Source organism: Carettochelys insculpta, chromosome 1, assembly GCF_033958435.1.
Source record: "Carettochelys insculpta isolate YL-2023 chromosome 1, ASM3395843v1, whole genome shotgun sequence".
In the NCBI taxonomy this organism is placed as follows: Eukaryota; Metazoa; Chordata; order Testudines; family Carettochelyidae; genus Carettochelys; species Carettochelys insculpta.
In genome coordinates, this window is record NC_134137.1 from 279,333,325 (window position 1) to 279,354,966 (window position 21,642).

Here is a 21,642-nt window from a genome sequence, read left to right on the forward strand (position 1 = left end):
ACCTGCAAGCTAAATCTTGCTCCCAGGACAAAGGTCAAATGACAGCTACTGGATCAGATCCTCAACTGGTAGGGTGGCCATATTTCCCTATGTGAAGTATGAGACGGATGGTAAAATTGCTTGGAGTTGAGTGAATTTAATGGCAATCCATTAGAACTGTACAGTGCGAGCATTCAAAATAACATTAAGTTGACCGAGCACCCATTTAAACGATGTACTGCTATTGTAACAAACATGGGCAAAAATTAAAAATATATATAATGTATGTACAATTAAGTGGTTATTGTTTTAAAGAAGTGCCTGCCTTGTCCTCATTTTGCTGTCCTCCAGAGTGTGAGCTGGTAGTGTGAGGGCTGGCAGAGAGAGAGAGGTGCTGGAGCCAGAGGCGGGGGTGGGGGCTGGGGAATGTGGGGGAGGGCTGGGGTATGTGAGTGATCTGTTGGAAATCAGGGGTCTGTGTGTGTAGGAGGACAAAAGTCACGGATGGGGGCAGGAATGTGGACAGGTGACTGGGAGCAGGGAGGAGCCTTGGGACTAGGTTCTGGAACAGCATTAGCCATTTGATATTTTTGCAGCAGTATAAAAATAGAATGAACCCTACTAGGCCAATTTTACACCCCCTCCCCTTAAATTTTACTGGGGTCAGTGGATTTACAACAGATACATTACGGTGCCTGTTTGTTGCCTAGTTGCTGCCTGTGGACCATCCCTTCCTCCCCACATTCTGCAGTCTTGGCCTAGCTAACTTTTCCATTCCCTATGGCAGGGCCAGATTAAGATAAGGGCTGCGGCCTAATGGTTCAAATACCCATTCCCAAACAAATGCTAAAACTTGATGGAGGAAATCCAACTCTAACTGAATAGTCAAACAAACAAGATCCATGGTGAAGTTCTTCCAGTTTTTAATTTACCATGCATCAGTTAGTAAAGTAACAAGATTGTTTTTAAATTAATCCATTTTCAGATAGTTACAAAACTCCAAAAGAATTATGTTGTAAAAAAATGTGGTCCCTTCTAAACCATTTACACCTACGCAAAGTGGAGCAGCCAAACTCTCTACCCCTCCCTATTTCTCCCATCACCTCACTTTTTTCCACCTCCTGTCAAAGGGTGGGAGGCTGTGGCTCTGGCCTTTGAGAGATGGCACAAGCAGAAAGAATAGAGCAGGGGGCTGGCGTCCCCAGTGTTGGTGGGGGGGGTGTCCACCTGCCACTCGTGCCTGAGCATTTTAAAAGGGTCTGGGGCTCCCAGCCCCTTTAAAATGGTTAGGGGTCCTGCCCTCTTGCCCCTCTGCCCCCAAGGCTGAGCTCCCTCCCACACTCCAGACTTCTGGGCCCTGGCCTGGAGCCCCATCCTGCTGCACCCCAAAACCTTCACCCCAGACTCTACCTCAGAGCATGCACTCTGAGCTGAAGCACCCTCACCCCATCTTACAACCCAGCCTTCTGGCCCATCCTGGACCTTCCTCTTCCCATATTCTGAACCCATGATTTTCTGCTCACCACAATCCTAGGGGTCCCCACAAAATCTAATTCCCCTGGCTTCCAGAAGAGTTAATCCAGCCCTACCAGCCCTCCTCCATATTTCACCTTCCTTGTCCCCTTCTTCCTGTCTCTGCTCCCTCCTGAGCCCTGCCCCTCATAATCCTTCATGGAACTCCTCCAAACCCAGGATCCCGCATCTAACCCCTGGCCTGGGCCCAGCTGCCCTTTACGCCAGTGACTGCCTGTTTGGTGCTGCCTGTGGGGTACCAAGCTAAGTGCAACCCCACAGCAGCTATTCCCCTTTCCCCCAAGGGGCTGCCCCGCATTCACTGCCATAGGGTCCTGCCCTCCCTACACCAATCCTGCGTTCTTTTTTTTTTTTTAAATTCAGGATGCTCTCCAGTGAGATAAAAAAGGGGACAGTCCTGGCTAAAATGGGACAGATGGTCACCTCTTCAACTCGTGTAAACAGGAGTAGCTCCAGTGAAGTCCCTAGCATTACACTCATCCATGCCAGCTGAGGATCTGCCCCATTCTGTCAATTGCAGGCCTACTTTATGGTGCTACAGGACTGCTTGCTTTGTTTTGTGAAGATACGTACTAAAACGGCTACCCCTCTGAGACTAGTCTCTGCTACCTTTAGAAAGCCACGGTCTCCAAGACTTCAAGAAATTCTCTCTTTTCTTTCTTGCTTCTTCTAGTATGAAGTGTTTGGTGTTTTTATTACAAGACATAAAATCTTTTTCTAGTCCCAATACGTCCGAATTTGCTGAGAGAACAATACCCTAGTGTCCTTTCTTCCCCCTTTGCTTCTAGTAACCTCTGAGTATCAAACAGTCTTTGCTTTGGAGAGCGAAAGATAATGAATGACTTAAAATAGCTCTGCTGAAGAAAATGTGGGTTTGATTTGAATCACAGAGGGAATAACTTCTTTCTGGCTGTCGCCTAGAGAAGGCCAATGATATGTGTTGCAGCTCGTACAGAGTCGTTCCATAATCAGAGAATCTAGGCAAATGGAAGAAGTAATGTAAAACTCAGGTTAGATCTCATATGTAAATGATGGTGATCCATGATATTCCAGTAGCACTTTGTAGACTATCTACTGTTCATGCATTGTCTTGATAGACAGGCAATACATTGCAGTCATGAGATAACCTGCAAAACAAGGGGATGTGTTGTAGTATGTTGTAAGAAAGGCTGCAGCGCTTGTCAGAGAAGTGATGTGGGAGCAAATAATTAAAATGGTGAGGTAAATGTATTTACAGAGGGCCATATCAGAAGATGGCTTTATCGGTATCTGTTGAAGGCAGCTGCAGTATTCACCGAGCTAACTAGCTAACAACATTTTCAATGACATTTCTGATTGAAAATGGGTCATTTATTTCAGAAAATTGTATTTTAATCTTTGGTTTTCCTTTTTCTGACCAGGTATATTATATGGAACATTCAGATCAGTGACTGTGAAACTTTTATATCACCCCCTCGCTATTCTGTATTCTGTGGATGCCACATATGTTTTACAGAACCATCCCCCTGCTTTATCAGACTTTTAAAAATGTTATTGAAACTCTTTTTGTATTCCTTCCATCGTAAAACTAGGTATCTTAGTTCATATGAATCCAACTGTGCAGGCCTCAGAGGAAGCCATAAAAACCTCTAAAAGTGACTTACACTAGCTTTTATATACATACAGATGTCACAGTTTTAAAGTCCATCATCTCAAGTGGGTGCTGGATTGAATGAGGAAGCTGGGAACTGCTGTCTTCTCAATGCTGTAAGGCACCTGGTCCTAATTGTCAGGTCTGGCTGAGCTGCACTCAGAAAAGGATTGATGGTATAGTGACTTAAAGGGAGCTTTAGGGTGCCTTTGTGTATTTCTAATCACTAGGGAAAGCTGGTTTTGGTCTGTGGTAAAACTTAGAGTAACCATGGGGCTGCTCTAAATTGTGTCAGGCTACTCATGGTCCAAACAAGCTGTTGCAGCAGCTGGGGATCACTGTCGGCAATGGAACTCCGGCAACATGTTTCTCCTGCTCATAACACCTAAGCTAGGGGAATCCAGATGGGTGTGGTTACACAACTCTATGCCATTTAGGAATTCCTCTACACCAGGGCAATCTCCAGATAGCCAGTTAAACCAGCAGAATGGCGTAGCCTTAGGAGGGGATGGAATCTGGGCCTCTGTTGCTATCTCTGTGGACTCACATGGCAATGCAATGAACTTTGAACTCCTGCCATTTTTAGGTTGCAAAAAGCAAGTCACTGGCCCAGGATTGTATCTTTTCGTGTATCTTGTCTTGTTGGGGCTTTGGGCAAATGTTATGTTTTTTTGAGGGGCGGGAGAAATTGACTCTTTTAAAAGGAAGGAGAAAATATTTCTTTGGCTGGGCAAGGGGATGGCTATTTGAAGGTGAAGGTCCAGGAGTTCAGAGTGTTAGATGTAGTGATTGAGAAAAAGGCTAGATGAGACAGCCAAAAGTGCACAATAACTTCACGTACCACATTGCTGTTCATCTGGCACACGGCTATCTAATTCATCACACGGCTATTTCGTCTTCATATATGTGATGCACATACAGTATATGCCCTAAGGACCATGCTGTTTCCTACATGTACTGGTTTTTATAGTATCGATAGGACTGGCTAGCCGTAGAATGGAAAATTATCTCAAAAACTGTAACAGCTGTTCTAATTATTAAATGAGGTAGATGGACATTTTTAAGGGTACACAGTGTACATAGATTCATGTACCCCTGAGAAGCTACCTCATTCGGGGTAGGAAGCAGTCGTTTGCACTAGAGATGCTACATAGCACACCACTATCATCACCCCCTTGAGACAGTCCAGCAAAACGCCTGACATTTTCTGTTTGACCCTGAAGATGGAGTATCTCGGGAGAAAATGAACAGACAATCTAGGTAACCTAGCATGACCAAATGGCCTAGCATAAAACATGACATGACAGAACAGTACCTGATATAATCAGAGCAAAATTACCAGTATAACCCAGCGTGACCCATTAGAATGACCCTGTGCCAATGATTATTGCCTGTGATATAGAGATAGTCATTCTCACCGGAGGAGGCTGAATGACGCAGCAGAGTGTTGCTCACGATAGCTTATTGAACTGCCCCTCAGTGATTGGCTACTAGAAGACACCCATTAAGTGATTCAGCCAATTAGAGAGCAGCTAATCCACCAAAGTGTAATTAAATAATCTCTATTTGAAAGTAGCATTTTCTATCAATCAATTTGCATTTTTCCGCTGCACCCATCACCCTGGTGTAGGAGCACATCGTTCGTGGTAGATTGGCTGCTGTTTGATTGGCTGCAGTTTTATTAGAAAATCACTTGCTTTTTTTCACTAACGCCTTCAGAATATAACTGTACTGTCATCCAGTAACTGCATTGTCAGGCTGGGTGTCCCCTGTTATAATTTAAGTTGACACGTTTCAGAGAGCTGTCTGAAAAGACTACAACCATAACAGTATAGTGTGAGGTCATAGGAACCTTCTTTTTAAGGTTCTGCAGAACAAAAGGCAGACATCCCTCACTCAAAATATTGTCATGAGACAATATGGAAAGTCCCCTATTAGAATCCCACAGATATTAAGGTAAACCAGCTGATACTCAAATGTAAAGACAAATCCTCTGTTTCACTCCAGCTGCCACTGGAGCTGCTCTGGGCCAGTTACTGGCATGAAGGAGCCATAAAACTGGTTTAAGTGGCCATCTGAAGATTCCTCCAGTATGGAAGGAATCTCTGACTGTCAGAAGCCATCCTACTTAGCTCCCGTGCCATCTTACTGTGCAGATGAGGTGGTCAAGGAAAAGGGGAAACCGGTGATTGCCTGGTGAGCAGAATTGTCCATTACTGTCCACAGAGAGCTACACTACCCCCATGCAGGGTTCCTGCTAATTTTTCCCATCCATGTGCAGAATAAATTTTGTTATGTGTGCCAAGGCATGTGTTGATGTGAACCACCAGTAGAAGCACATGTGGACCATCTGCTAATCAGCTGGGCAGCATTTACACCTCTCCTGGGTGGCTGCCCCTCTGCTCCTTTTACAGGGAAAGCAGCCCCCTAGTCAACTTCAGGACCAGAGGAATGTAAAGGTAGCTTAAAGCCATACCTGCTCCCTTCATTAGTCCTGGAACAAGTGCTACTCTGATACATCATATGATGAAGGGAACCAGCAAACTAATGGGATCTGTTGTGAACAAACCTACCTCAATATCACAGTTCCAACCCATACAACTCATCTAATTACTCCTCCTCCAGCCACTCCTGACACAACCTTTCCAAATTTGTCTACCTTCCTTTCTGTGCCCCCGACCAAATACCCAATGCCCTGCTCATCCCTCCTCTCACATATAACATCTATCTCCTTTTTGCCCCCCTGCCCTGCCTATTTTCTACCCTGTGTCTTCTCAACCCAGTTCTAATCCACTATCATTCCTACTCCTGTGTGTTCTAATCTTAGTTCACCCACCAACGCGCCCCTACTGCACACTGAACTAATCCCCTCCTTCATTTCCATACCTCCCCCATATCTGAGCCAATTCCTTTTTGTTCCCACCCTCTTCTTCTATACCCACAACCCAGCTCTTGTTTAGTATGGCCTTAACCCCTAATCCATTAAATGTTGATGAGAGACCCTGGAGCCACGAATCAGTAGTATGGGAAAGGGCACTATTATAACAGACTTACAGTAGGCCCTGAAAAGAACAGACGTTCCCAGTCTGTTAACAAGGGGAAGATCAGGGACCACTCCAGAGAGTACTGGCACGTAGAAAAATTCACAACATTGAAAGCAAAGGTCGTTTTTGATCACCTATCAGGTGTTTAGCATTATCTCAATGTTTACAAATGAAGACATTATTGCTTGACATTGCAGTTCATAAAACACAGTCAGCACCTTTCACCAGCCATTCCAAAAGGCTGACTTGATGCTCCATTGCTGCCTCTTTTTAGTCTTTCTGATGAGTACCTTATTTGGGAAAAGTTACTGCTGGGGAGGCCCAGTTCCTCACACTGAGCTCAGAGGAAACGCAGAGCTCAGGACTGGATCCCATTCTGTAGGGAAATGCAGCATTCCCACCAATAGAACAACATGGTAGGATCTCCATGAGGGCCTTGCCATGGAGATTTCTTCTCCTTGAGCCCCTTTCCCTGGCTTTTTCACTGGAGAAGGACCAGCTGGCTCATGAATCTAATTCCACCCTTTCCTCAAGGAATCAAGGAGGGTGGTGCCAGGTCTCTGAAAGCCACAAAAGCTCCAGTGCTCTCAGTGAGACTGATCAAGGAGACCAAGAATAATTGATGTTGAGAAGAGCTGAACAGGTGGCTGTGTCCAGATCAGATTTTTGTTTGTTTTCACAGAAGAGCATTTCTTTGCCAGAAATCCCTCACTGGTTAGTTTTCATAAATCAAATGAGTTTGCGCTGGTACATGGTGCTGTACCGACAACCCTAGAGACTCAACTTGCCTATTTATCCCCAGAGCAGCAACCGTCTGGGCAGCAGTGCTCCAGTGTTGACTCTTCAAGGAGCCTCTTCCCTGATCTGGAGGGACAATGTGTAGAGGTGATATGGGATCCCGGTCTCTGGCTTGTTCAACCCTTGGCCTTGCTTTGCTGAGGCTGCAAATGAGAGCTCCAGTTGTGATGGTGAATTAACATTGCATGGGGCCCAATTTCCCAAGTGCTCAGCACTCACAGGTGGGAATAGATTTTCAAAAGACCTCAGCTCCCTTTTAGGCACCTAACTCATGCCAAGGAACCTGCTAAGAGACCTGTCCATTAGGAACTAAAATGAGATCAGCCCATTCATTTCACACAGGGCATCAAACAGCTGGCAAATGGGAACAACCTGAAAAACAATCAATCTTGGGAAATGGATCAGAGAGTAACTAGAGGTCTATTATTATTTTCTCAGATAGAAGGGAGGAAAAGACTCTTTGCTCTGGTCAGTGTGGGGAGTGGGGACAGGGGAAAATCTTCCCATTTCTGGAATTGCTTCTCCATACACAGAGTATTCTTTGAAATGGTGAGTGCCTTAACTTCCCCCGCAGCTGTCCTTGTCATGTGCACTTATGTATAATCACACTGTCCTGTGATCTCAACCCAGCCCCTGAGATTAACTTCTGGAAACCCCATCTGTCCTTCCACAACCACGTATGCCTGTTGCTAAAGGAACAAGCTGGCAGTTCATACCATAGAATGGAGGGGTTGCTATGGGTAGGACCTGAGGCTGTGACTTAAAAGCCCTGAGTTTTAGACCTTCCCCCACCACAGCCTTTTTCAGTGTCCTTGGACAAGTCCTTTGGTTCCCCTGTGGCTCGGTTCCCCTGTCTAATGCCCTGCCCTCCCTCCCAGGGGCTCTGTGAGGAGAAATCCCTGTACCTTTGTTCTCCATTTAATAGCACTGCCCTACCTCACAGGGCTGTTGTGAGGAGAAATCTATTAAAGCCTGTGAGGTGGTCAGACACTGCAGTGATGGAGGCCATAAAGCAACACCTCAGGCAGAGACAACAAATGGCCATTCTTTCAGTAATCTAAAAGTCCCACACCAGTCTATTAAATGACCACTAGCCATTGTCTTTGCTGTCCCCAAGTTTAATCACAGTTTTTACTCTGCATTCTCGTTGATGTGGCTTGTGAAATTCCTCTTAATTTAAAGAGAGAAATGCCTCCCTCTCTGGCAGACACTGGGGGAACGAGAGAAGGATTTGGGGGACAGGGTTGCTGTTAAACCTCTTCATGTCTGGCAGACATGCAGGTGGCTGGTTCTAGTAGGTTCTTGTCTACAGAGATGGAGAGGTACATGTCTCCATCTCTGACAGTCTAGGGACTAACTTCCCAATTGCCCTATGACTGGCTCTCTTGTGCTCATTGTGCAGATGCGGCAGGGCCACTGGACAGGCATAGCACTGGTGCAAGGGGGGGAGGGGTATAGCCCAAGCTGTGCTGTCTCCCCAGAAGCACTAGGGTCTTCTGCAGCTGGCTGCAATAGGCTGAGACGAGATGGCTGGGATGGTGCTGTGACCAGGGCCCCTTGGTCTCTCCTGAATTTTCCCCTTTCTTAGGCTGTGTTTACAAAACAGGATTTATTGAGGGGATGTCTTTCCCCAACTCAGCTACCTCATCTTTGCACCCCCGTGGGCTGACCTTCAGGTACAGTCCTTGCCCCACAAACCCTATTTAGCTGTTTCTGCCAGGAGCCAAAGTCATTTCTCAAAGGAAAGGGAACCCTCCAGTTCCACCAGTGCATCTGCCTCTTAAGCGGCGTCTCACCTAAGGGGACATTGCCAGGCTGCTTTAGTCAGTTCCCATTACAATGTATCTTCTCTCTAAACCGCTCCCCCCATCCCCAGCTTCTTTCAGTTCTTCCTCCCCTTCTTTGTTCCCCCTTTTGTCTGTCTCTTTGCCCCAGAGGAGCAGTATTTATACATTCTTTTTTTGCCTTGCTCGCCCGACTTCAGAGTCCCTGTTCCAACACCTTTCCTTGTGTCGGTGACACCTTATGGGACAGAGGCAGCTGCCTGCAGAAGACCTCTTCCTCGGTTTTCTCTGTCCCTTTCCTATGCAGGTCTGGAGCTGAACAGATCCCTGCTGAACATTTATCGCGGTTCATTCGCTCTCCCTCTCAGAAATAAACATAAGTTAAAAATGGCCCCTGCCCTGGCTCTACTATTGACCTTCAAAAAGCCATGACAATACTAAAGCCTTGGACTGTGGGGTAAGGTAATGTTCAGGATCTAAACGAAGCTGCAGTAGCAATTTCTGGTTGGCTTCTTAAAACCTACCCATTCTGTGTCCAGTTCTAGAGGGGAGCATGCAGTAGGAGATGAACTTAACACTAAGCCCCCAAACCCTCCAATTTAACAGCAGCACACTCAACTTATCTGCAGTTTCAAAGAAGACGGCTCTCCACAATTTCATGCTCTCACCTTCCTACACTTGCCAGTTGCATTTGGAGGGTGAACCGGGCCCTAGCTCTGACCCACACTGCAAGAGGACCAAAAGATTAGAAATCTTGGGTCAAGAGCACAAAAGGTTTTGCGTGGGTGGGCTGGGACCGGTATATATCAGAGACAGGCAGGAGACAGGGGGGCAGAGAGAACAAACTGATAATTAAAATTCTACGTGGATCGGTGACTGTGGCGGTAGGAGTAGATAAAAATTGATTCAGACAAGAAAATATCTTAGGCTTGTCTTCAGTCAGAAATAGCCCTGTTTTGGGGCTGGTTCTCAGCAATTGGTTTAGCTGCACTGGGGCTAGCCACAATTTAGCTGTGAGTATAAACAATCTGTGTTCGACAGTGGCTCAGCTCAGCTAGCTGTGTTTTAACCCTCACTTAACCACGGTTAGCTGAACTGGTGCTGCCCAGCATGTGTCCTTGTCTCCACTCTCTGCTGAAGTGTGATCAGTCCCAAAGTAGCTAAACTGATAGTATAAACGGGGCCTGAGAAAGCAAGAGCAGTTCAGAGAAAGAGCAAGTTTAAGAAGAATGAAAAGATGGAGACAGATAGGTAGGAAGGCAACACAGACACGGAGAAAAGACACATGGTTACGGAGAAGAGAAATTGGGGAATGGGAAGAGAAAAATGAAGGATAAAAATCACCCAGGGGAGATAGCTGGCTTGTGTTATTCTTATTTGCCGGTGTTTGCTTTATACAACATGTTGAATCTTTGATTTATTTGTGGTTTGGCTGCTTCTAGCAAAAACCAGACAGCTGAAAAAAATCCTTAGCTTTGAACAAGAAAGAGGCGACACCGTGGGCCCAAATCCGGCCACTTTTTCAACATTATAGCTCACCCTCACTTTGTGTCTCGAATAGCTGACTGGTGTCAGTGTATGGTCTGTGGGACATGAGCGTCACAATAAAGTCCACAATACTTCTGCAGAGTGTTTGCTTACAGGTTTTGGGGATGGGGTATGAACTTCAGGAAGTACATTGTTCAGCAATGGATTTGGCTTCCTGCGTGTCCTATGCCGGGCCTTGTTGTGAATGAAAATCCCCCTTGTGAGACCTGTGCATGCATGAAGTGGAAAAGGAGGGGAGACTGTGCCCTTAAGCACAAGAGCATAATATGAGATGGGGAGAGATGTCAGTGAAGAAAGCAGAATGAAAGACACAGGCTCAGAAGGAAGGACGGAAGCAGCCAGAGAGAAGGGTGGTGTGTTTGTGGTCAGAGACTCAAAGCCAGACTGTCCCATCTGCCATTCTGCATATTTTCAAAATCCGGCTGCTGATCTTGTAAAGTCATCTGTGCTCTGGAGAAGCCAATTTGTTTTAGTCTCCTTCAGAATTCTCTAGACAGCGTGATGTGAGTGTAAATAGCAGTAGCTCCCAAAAAGGAGTAGTGGGGAGTCAGGGTTCCCTCTAATTTTTTCCATCCATGGGCAGAATAAATTTTGTTGTGGCATGTGCAGATATGCACCACCAATAGAAACATATGCTGCCAGGTATGGGCACTCCGCCAATCAGCTGGGTGGCATCTGAATTTCACCTGGGTGGCTGTCCAAGTGCTCAGCTTACAGGGAACACCGGTAGGAGTCCAATTTACTGCTGGTATAAGGGAATCTGTGACTCCACTGAATTTATTGGTGTTGCAGCCACTCACATCAGGATTGAATTTACCCCTGGTGTGCTGGAAAGGCACAGGAGAACATTGGTGGTGATCTCTGTTTCACTCACTAAACACAAGCTCCACACCATATTGGCTTGATTCCCCTGTCACTTGCATCTGATGTAAAAAGCAACACACCTCTGCTAACTTCAGCAGAGTAACTCCAAAATTCCGTTGGAGTGAGAGGAAAATCAGGCCCTTTGCTGCTGTGTATGAAACCAGGACATTATTTCATGGCACTGAATGCCAGGTCAGTAATCATTCTCACAGAGGCAACAGAAAGGAGACCACCTCATATCCAATTCAGTCCTGATGGCAAAGAGGACCAAAGTCTACACTCTTGCCTAGCAGCCAGGAGTCTCAGAGTAACAATTATTTGCACAGGTCTATTACCTTCATTGCTGACCACTCATTCTACGCAATAGAACAAAAGAAAAGACTTCTATTACTTCCATATACCCCAACTGCCCTCTGTCTCCAGACCCTTCCCAGAGAAGTATGATAGAAATGACCTAGTCTTGCTGTCAGTTTGTGAAATTAGGACAATCATTGATACCAGCAGAAATGTAGGCTACTTAAAACTATGGATGCAACTGAACAGGGCTAGAATTTGGAAGCAGGATTTTGCACATAGAACAGACCAGTGGCCCACCCAATCAAGTATCCTGTCTCTGACAGCAAGGAACACTAATGCTTCTGAGGAAGGTATAATAACACCATGACAGAAAAATCTCTTCCCATCAAAGTCTCATTCTTATTTCTAACGAGAGGTTGGCTTAAGTCAGGAAGCACGCGGTTTCAGAATCCTTGTGAAATGTTTATAATCATTAATGACAACAACTCTGAATACTCCTGTCATCCACATAATGTTTATTCACTCATCATATTTTACTAGGTTCTTGGCTTCAGCCACTTTGGGTGGCAGTGAGTTCCACACTTTAATTACGTCTCAAGTGAAAAAGCTATTTCCTTTGGTTGCTTTTCATTTCATTTGTTTCATTGCATGGCCCCACATGTCACAGTACAGGGAGAAGAGGTGCCCCCAACCTACTGTATCTAGCCATATCCTTATTTCATGTACTTTAATCATGACTCCCCTCTGTCATCTCCTTTCTGAGGTGAACAATCCTAGGCTTTTCAATCGCTCTTCATACGGGAGTTTTATTTCATGCCCTTAATAATTTTTTCACCATTCTCTAAATTCCTTCTAGTTCTGCAATAACTTACATGAGGAGACCAGCACTGAACAGTCTTTTAGAGAGAGAGCTGCACCACTGATGTATATAAAAGCACTCTCATTTCCATATTATTCTCTCTCCTATACTTTGTGCATCTTAACATCTTGTTTGCTTTTTTGCCCGCAACTGTGCACCAAGCAGCAGTTTTCACTGAGATACCAACTCTGAATACCCAGCACTTCTCCTGAGCTGATGCTTTTTATGTGGAGCCCTATAAAGGTGCATGAGGGGGTCAGTTCCCACCCCACTCAAATGTGCATTGCTTTATCCACAAAGAGCTGTCATCAGGTTGTCTTTCATTTACCTGTTCATTTGGGGTCAAGCAGCAGCCTGCAGACTTTGCCCTCACCCCCCGCCCACCAAACTCTTTAAATGTCAGGGCTAATCTCATTTTTCATTTCCTTCCTTGCAAAGAAAACCTCCCCAGTAGAAAGATTTTTGGGAACAAATGCTTGCCAGAGCATGTCTCCGTGATGGTTGTAGGTTATTCACAGTTCAACGGTCACCTCAGGCTGTGGCCATGGCACCCCTTGTTCTTGGTAACACCCTGGACTAACTCATGTCTGAGGGCTGCCGTGAGCGCCTTCTGGCCCACTGGCTGGCTGCCTGCAGCTGAGCCCAAAGCCCTTCCAAGCTGCCAGTGAGGTCTCCAGTCACACAGGGCTGGAGGCAGCAAACGGGAGGAACTGGCCCAATTGTGGGGAACTGGCACAAGAGAGGGGAAGAAGTGGGGAACCAGGTCTCGCACTCTCAGAGGTGGCAGCCTTCCCTTGAGGGGAGAAGAGGAGGCAATGGGGGAGGGAGAGCAGGGAAGCGAGGGATCTTTTCCTTCACAACAGCAACAGAGCTTTTGGGGAAAGAAGGAAGGAGAGCAACAGCTGAAGGTAAAGGGAAAAATGAGCAAGAGGCCCTACAAATGGCCTCTTGATCAGCTACAAGGCCTTTGCTCTCACACGACACAGACCCACCTGACAGGCAGAGCAGGGGTTTGATCCAGGGGCACCCACCCAGCAGGTGAGCACCCTAACCCCTGAAAAACAGAGGGCTCTAGATAAAGAGAAGAGGGGAGACTGGTAAAGAAGCATTTAACAAAGGCTGGGGTGCTGGGAGAACTCAGAAGAGGGAGAGAAGGAACAGGTTCGAAAGGGTTGGGTCCTTCAGTAAGGGAGTCAGAGATGGGGGGTGGGGAGGATACTGGAATAGAGAAGAGGAGAGAGGCCAGAGAGAGGACTAAGAACAGAACAGGGAAAGCAAGGGGACAGGAACATGTAATATGAGGTGGGGTGGGCACTGGGGATGGACAACAGAGAACCTGAAGTGAATAGGAGAGAAGCGGCAAAGGGAAAGGAGAGCTGCTTTTGAAAGACAGCAGGGAGAAGAAGATGAAAAAGAAAATAAAAATGGAAAACAACAGAGAGAAATAAGAACAAAATAAAATGGAGATGGCTAGAATGAATCAAAGATGGAGGGAAAGGAAACAGCTGGGAACAGGGAGGTAGAAAAGTCACATATTCAAGGAAAAAGATCCCAACTTTGAGGGGAATTTTATTTACTGTGAGTTCTACGTTTCCCCTGACAGACACCCTATCACGCTGGGAGAAGGGAAAGGGGAGGGCAGCGCCGAAGTCTCTAGCGAAGCACATTTTCTTGCGTAACCCCTTTGGAACGGGCAGGAACTTGTGTGTGATGCGCAGGAGCAGGGTCCCTGCCAAATAGCGCAATGTCGAGGGCAGAGACAGTGCAGAATGGAGGAGCCATGGCCCCCCCCCATGGATGAAAAGGGCATGTTCTGTGAGCATCTGTTCTGAACACAGAGGCAGTGACTGGAGAGTCTGAGGCTTTCCTGCTCTCAGCCTTGCCATGCCCTTTGGGTTTTGTTTTTCAATAGAGTGGTGCTCATGTAAAACTCGCCAACATCTGCCACCTCCGCCTCCTGTCCCTTGTCCCACGGGAGGGCTCTGGATTAGACAATACACCACTGGAACGGATGGAGGGGTGTGTGGAGGAATGCAGGGGTTAAAATGGAAACATCACACAAGAATAGCTCTCAGTGTCTCTGGAAAAGAGAACATTTATCTTATCCCCCATGTAATTTCTTTATGCGTTACTGCTGCCACACTACATCGTTGTGTCCCTCCCACTCCATTTCCACCCACTCCTTCAACAAGGCAGTTCCTGGTGCATTTCAGGACAATATTAACTCTATTCTCCTCTCCCTCCGGGGGAGGATTCATATTTATTCTTTTAGAGCAATTTAGAAGTCAGTTCCTAGCCCTTCACCATTGCAGAGAGCACTCATCTGTCACAGCTCACAGATTAACGGGGTCGCTAGAACAATTAGTACTTGGGGGCAGAGGGGGGGTGCTGAGAACCATTGAACCAAACTGTAAATCTTGTGTGCGGTAGAAACCACCTCAAGCTAGGGGTGTGACACCCTCTCAGCAGCCCTCGTTCTAGCACCTATGCAAATGAAATGAGTTTGCTGGTCTCAGCCCATTGGACATTAACCTACATCATACAAGTGCTGCACGACTTGCCATGATGTACAGTCAGCTATGAAATAAGCCTAGAGGAAGACGAAACCCACCAAATCCGCAGGGCTGCTTATGCAAACCGCCTGCCTGTTGTTCCTCACCATGATGAAATGTGGTTCTCCCCCTGCCCGCCACACACACACTCATGAGGCCTTGATCTTCTTCACAATGAAAAAGCAGCCAGCTAGTCCAGACCCTCCCTCCCCTTAGCAGATAGAAAGCCAACAGTGATCTGCTATGGGACAGGCCATCACCGGCCACTCTGGCTCAGACTCAGCGCTGCTTCTAGGCCTCCTGTGATCCTGGACCTTGAAGTTACAAGGACCTGGACTTACTTGGTTGCTGTTTACAGTGTGTGCTCAGAGGAGGTCCAGGAGCAGAAGAGCAAGGGGAACTCCTAGTCAGTACAGAGGGGCACTGCCTGTGCTGGGTGAGCCAAGGACTGGAATAACAGGCAGGTCTAAAGGGCTGCAGAGTGGTGTGTGTAAGGAAGTGGTATGGGGACCAGAGCAGGAAACTGAGGAGCAGATGAGTGTACAATGACAAAGCCATGAGGTGGCCCAGGCCTGAAACAACTGGAGGCCTACACCAGTCAAGGATGAGGTATGTTGCCAGAACTGCCAAAGAAAGCTTATCCAATGCCTGCCTGTACCCTGCTTTACTTTGCTGGTAACCTCTCCTTTTCACAAACCCTGAAATTGCACTGAACTCCTATGTACCATTCAGATAGAAGAAGCTGGAAAGAGAAACACATCAGCTCATTAATTTTCCTCGGGAAGGGTCTCTAGGCAGGAATTATTTTCTGCACCAACATCCATTCAATTACGTGTCTTCACGCCAGTGAGATCTACCGGGATGTCTAACCCTGCACGCATCACTCATGCCTTTTCTCCTTGGACTATTTTCTCCCTCCTCCCCAGTGAAAAAAGCCTCCAAGAGCTGTCCTGTTTCTTATCATAAAGACATGACAGAGCCAATAACAAGATAGAACTACAAAACACAGCTCATTGCTATTTAAGACTGTAAGAGCTGTCAGACTGGGTCAGACCATAGTCCATCTTGCCAGCATCTGTACCAGCACTTCTGGGGGACTGCACAGAACAAGGCAATAAATTATGATTCACCTGTCATTACTTCTGGGAGTCAGAGGCTTAGGGCTGGGCCGAGCATGGGATTGCATTCCTGGCCATCTTGGGCAAATAGCCGTCGACAGATCTATTCTCCAGGCATTTATCCAGTTCTTTTGTGAACTCAATGATACCTTTAGCCATCAGGACGTCCCATGGCAATAAGCTACACAGGTGAGCTGTGCATTGTGTGAAAAGTGCTTCCTCTTTTTTGTATTCCAGCTGCCGGCTTCAGTTTCATCGGGTGACCCCCTGGTTTTTACATTGCGTGAAAGAGTGAATAACACTTCTCTTTAACTTTTTCCACACCACGCTGGAGTTCATCAGCCTCTCTCATATCCACCCCACTCCCTCAGGGCTCTTTTCTAAGCTGAACAACTCTAATTTTTTAAGCCTCTCCTGAGACGGAAGCCGTTCCACACCCTGGATCATTTCTATAGTCCTTATCTAAACCTTTTCCAGTTCCACTCTATCCTTTTTGAGATGGAGCAACCAAAACTGCACACAGGATTGAAGGTGTGGGTACAGTCTGGCTTCATACAGTGGCATTGCAATAATTTTGTCTTATTTTCTAGCACTTTCCTAATAGGACACAATAGGTTGCTGTCATGTGGTTTGTACAGGAAAATCAAATTAGTCCCTAGTAATGGAAATCTACAGTTAGGCCAGAAGTATCATTCAAAATAATAAATAGACAAAAGGTTCCTAGCAAAGCGGGGAATGGTTTGGAGGATTAGTAACTTTCTTAAAGGCAGAAAAGGGGTTGACTAGCAGATCCATGGGTGTAATGAATTTGCAGATCTCAGCTGCTTGTTGGGTGAGTGAGCAATTTAAAAAGTGCATACTTTTTATATTGGCAGGGCTGGTCTCTGCCCTTTCAAGAAAAATGGCACTAAGATTCTCAAGTGACACAGGAAATTGCTTAGCCAGAACAGTTCTGTGAAAGAGAGATTCCTGGAGGAAGATCAAAAAGCATCACTAGTTTGGTATTTCACATGAGCAGAGACCCTCTTCTCCTAGTGCTGGACTGAAGCTCCTTGGTGGGCTGGAGGAAAAGGGGATAGGACCCTCTGCCAGGAAAGAACATTGGGACTGGAATCCTTTTTCACTCCAGCACAGCAGAGTCTCCAGCATAAGTTTGGGAATCCATTGTGGGGAGCTAAGCTACAGTCTGAAAGGCACGGAACACTTACACAGCAGGAACAAAGGGCCAAGATTTCCAAAAGGGACTAGGGATTCTGAGCGCTTGAACAGTTTCAATGTGCCTAACTGGAGATACCTTAAAGAGATTGATTTTCCCAAAGCGCCCTGAAAAGCATGTTCCTGCTTCCCCCAAATCATTGATTGCTTATTGAAATCTTGGCCAGAGAAACTAATTTCCTTCTTACCGCAGGATGAGGATGGGGGAGGTGGATCACTGCAGGGAGCGGAATGGGTGGAGAGAGCCAAAAGCAGATTGACTACAGAGGCTGACACAATGGTAACTGGGAGGCATAAATACCCGAGCGAGAGATAAGGACAAGAGCAAGTGGGAACTCTAGGTGATCACTGACACTGATTGATGAAAGGGAAGGAACCTGGAATGGAGGCATCCATTGGGGGGATCCAACCATGGCTGGCCTGATAAAAATAAATACCTACAAAATGATTTCTAAAATTAAAAATCAACCTCAAATTATTACAACGTTTTTTTCTCCGCCACTTCCCAGCACCTGCCTAGATTTCACTGAATCCTGGGAGGACCAAGGCAATTCCCCAATGCTCGTGGCCTGGACAGCATCTGCCTGCCAGTAAGCTGAGCACATGCATGGCCTACTTCCTCAGTTTTCCAGCAGCATAGTTTCTCATATACCAGTGGTCCCCCTTTACCTCACAGGCCTGACCCAAAGCCCACTGAAGGTGATGAGAAAACTCCTACCCTATGGTGAGTGTGTCTCACTGCAGCTCACCACCACCTTGTAGCTGTGGGGGGTTCCAGTGCAGCACCATCTTTGTCCTTTCCACTTCTCCTGCGCATCACAGAACCATGAGGTTAGACGCGTCTGCTGGGGTGGTCTAGCCTAGCCCCCAGGTGAGATCTCAGCCTTCCCTTCCCTTGGGTGCTAGGCCACCAGTGAACTCTGTGGCAAAGAGGGGAACAGGTCTTGTCCCCCAACAGCCAGCTTTCAAATATTCTGAGTGAGAGAAATGTTTCTAGCTCTCTCTCCAGAAAGGACACAGGGAGGGAATCCATCCACACTCCTAAAAACCCCAGAGAGATGAGAAGCCAACGACACCTTGCTTTTCGTTGGCAGCCATTAGACAGACCCTCTTGTCAAGGAGATTTGAAATCCCTTCAGCTTGGGAGGGACCATGAAAAGAAACACAACCCTGCCCAATTCCCAGTAGGGAAGGCCAGGCCAAGGGAAGCAGAAGGCACTGCTGAATGGTCCCAGCCAAAGCCCAGTCCTCCTGGTGTTAGTATTGCAAAACACAGCCCCTTTCCTAAACCCTGGGATGGCACTCTGCTGCCAGCCAATATACCTTCACCTGCTATCCCGCGATCCCTCTAAGTGCTAGTGCAAGCTCTGCCCAGCCTTGCAGCTCAGAAGGGCCAAGGTTAGCAGCAGGGCTGGTTAAATAGCAGCAGAGCCATGGCGGTGTGCACCCTCCCTGCTTGCCTCCGCATTGCCCATGGTGGGGGGCAGAGCCTCCTCTCCCATTGAAGGTTCACACGACTCGGTGGCCTAGCAATTCAACAAAGGGGAGGGGAATTATTGCCAGGAGTGGGGTGCTAAGCTGGGCCAGCACAGTCTGGGAAGGGGGGATCCTGCAGGGGCCAGTCAGCCTGCTGTCTGTCTGTCCGTCTGCATCTCACCCCCTGGTGCTGGGCTGCAATTGCCAAGCCTTGCAGCCCATTCCCAGAGCCTGGGAAAGACCCTGAGCATGTCAGTGAGGGCAAAAGGGACTGACGGCACGTTTGGGGATTGGGGGGAAGAGGGAGTGGATGGAAATAGGGACACTCTCCCCCGCAACAGGAAAGGTTTAGCTGCCAAATCGGACAAAGCCCCTAACATGGGGAGGGCTGGACACCCTGGGGGAGAAATCACGGAATTTTAACCTCAGTCCCCCAGAGCCTGTAATCTCCCAGGGGGCCCAGCTCAGGACAGGCGGACCCCCTGCCTTTGGGGTCCAGTCCCGCTGCGGGTGGAGGATTGGTGCCTCCTCCATTGCCCCCTGTGTAGCCCAGGCGCGCGCCTGCGGGTGCGCACACCCTGGGGGTGCACACCAGCTCCCCCTTTCCCCCTTCGCCCGGCTGCGTCTCCCAGGCCAGGGCCAGCGCGGGAGCGGCTGGCTGCCCCCAGCGCAACGCTTGGCTTTGGTACGTGTTTATTGAAGGCGAGACCCCCCCCGCCAACTCCACCCCGAGGAGCGCTGCCGGGGAGGCTTTTAATTATGGATCGTGCGTGCGTGTGTGCGTGTGTGTGGCGGGGGAGGGGTGCGCTTAACCCACCCGCGATTCGCTCCCCGCGATGGCTGGGCTGGCTGGCTCGGGGCGCTGCGGAACGCGGGGCCCGGCCGCGGGCTGGACGGGGGAGCGCGCGGAATGCAGTATGCGTCAAACCCGGCCGCGCTTAATGAAGCCACTTAGGGATTCCAAACATGTCCCGCCGCCACTCAGCCGCTTGCACCAAGCACTTGGGGTGGGGGTGGGGGTGGGGGTGGGGGGGGCGCACCACACCACGGCGCTTTCCAAACAGCCGCGGGAGCCGGGCTCGGGGAGAGGCGCTAGGACACGCACCGCTGAGTCCCTGCCCGCCGCCCCCGGCCCCCAAACCTCCAGGGCCGCCTTTCCACCCGCGCTAGCCGCTTCCCCTCCGGGCTGGCTCGGGTAAGGCGGGCCCGGGCAGACGCGCACACACATGCCCGTGATCTGTCTCGCTCCCAGCCCCGCCGCCCCTCCTGCTTCGACCCGAGCGAGCCGCTGAAATGCTGCATGTGGGTCTCCCGCCATCCACCACACGTTCGCCCCCGTGCCCCTCTCCTGCAGGGGGGAGGGGGGGTAAAGACCGCCCCTCCCCCCAAGGCACACATGCACCCAGAGCCGCACTAACCAGCACAGATTTCAAAGCAAATCGCTGGCCTCCCTCCCCCGCCCCCCACCGGCGTCAGAGTCCACGGACTGGCTGCAGTGCCGGTTCTCCCGTGGCCATAAGAGCTGCCCCCCTCCGGGGTCGCTGAGTTGCTGTTTAGTCTCCCCACGTTATACCCCGGCTGTGCAAAGCCTTATTTATTTTTAGACGGCGCAGGAGGCCTTTCAAGAGAACAAACACTCCTGGGGTGGGGGCGGGGAGAAATCCCCGCAAAAACAAAACCCACCCCAGCCGCGCGTGGCTGCTCCGAGACGTTATGAAATGCTCTTGAACCCTGCCTGAGCCCAGCGGAATCATTGTTTTCCAAACCAGGCTGCTCAGACATAACAAGCGCGGGGGTCAGGTGCGTCCTCCCACCGCAGAAAGGGAACTTGATATTTACCTAGGAGGCCTTTTGCAATTTCTCTCAGTTCCCAGACTTACAACCCCTCCCCTCCCCCGCACGCAAATTGCCAAGGAGAGCAATTGTTTGGCTCTGTTATTATAGCCAACCGTGCAGCACTTATGCAGCCTTTCCCTCGCTTTTCCCAGGCAATCATGATCCGGAAAGAGGCGGATCACAGAGCTGCTCTGAACAGGGTCTCTTGATGTTGACACAATGCATAGATTACTCCGACGAGCAGGGGGCTTCGAAGGGGGGGGGAGGGCCAAAGGAACAGAGTAGGGAGCACGTTTCACCCCTTTTAGAGCTTTGTCTTTCCTGAGCAACTAACCCAACCGCCCTTGTTCCACGGTGGAAGGCATGAAGTGAAAAATGGTGGAATGTGGAGAGATTTATTTGGGGAAGGGTGGGGGGTGGGAGGGAGAAAGAGGAGATCCGGAATCAAATACCTTCCAGGCAGCAGGTTCTCCATAATCCAGAATGGGTCATGACTTCCTCGTTCTTTTTGCTGGTTTCGTTCTCACTGACACTTTTAGACTTGCAAACCCCTCTGGAGTAAAGCCAGTAGTCGGTCCCCACAGCTATGGTCATCAGGCTGAAGGCAGCGAAAGCACCAACGGTGGTTAAAAGCATCTGAACACCTCTGTCAAAGAGCCCCATAATTCTTCATTATACAAATACCCAACCGCCTGCTGATTCTTGGGGTGAGCGTGTTAACAAAATAATAATTCCACTACTAATATAATGGGCATATATCGAGAGAGATATCAAAAAGGGAGGTAAGAAAGCCCACGGAAAACAGTGTAAATGATAAGGAGCACACGGGAAGAGGCTTGCCTTTTAAATCAGAAACGTTCCGGTTGTAATATAAAAAAGAAAGGAGAAAAAAAGAAGAAAAAGAAAAGAACACAAAATAAGAAAGCGAGAAACCCCCCCCAAATGAGATGCCTTAATCCCTTTTTCTAAAATTCTGGTCTCCAGTTTCCATATGTAATGGCTAATTTGGAGATGGCTTCCACAGTGAACAGGGGAGCAGCAGCAGCCACAGCAGCATCCTCAACACAATCTCTCATTAGCTGGACCTAGACAGTTAGAGATGGTAAGAG

The 21,642-nt window shown here is 48.3% G+C and overlaps 1 protein-coding gene across 1 annotated transcript in view; it reads right to left on the minus strand.

Annotated features, from left to right (window-relative positions):
* CACNG2 (calcium voltage-gated channel auxiliary subunit gamma 2) overlaps positions 1 to 21,196 on the minus strand; it is a 76,570-nt gene extending 55,374 nt beyond the window's left edge. Inside the window, exon 1 of the mRNA XM_074983853.1 lies at positions 20,986 to 21,196. Within this exon, the coding sequence (XP_074839954.1) occupies positions 20,986 to 21,196 (211 nt within the window). The remainder of the gene's footprint in view (positions 1 to 20,985) is intronic.
* Positions 21,197 to 21,642: the final 446 nt, after the last annotated feature.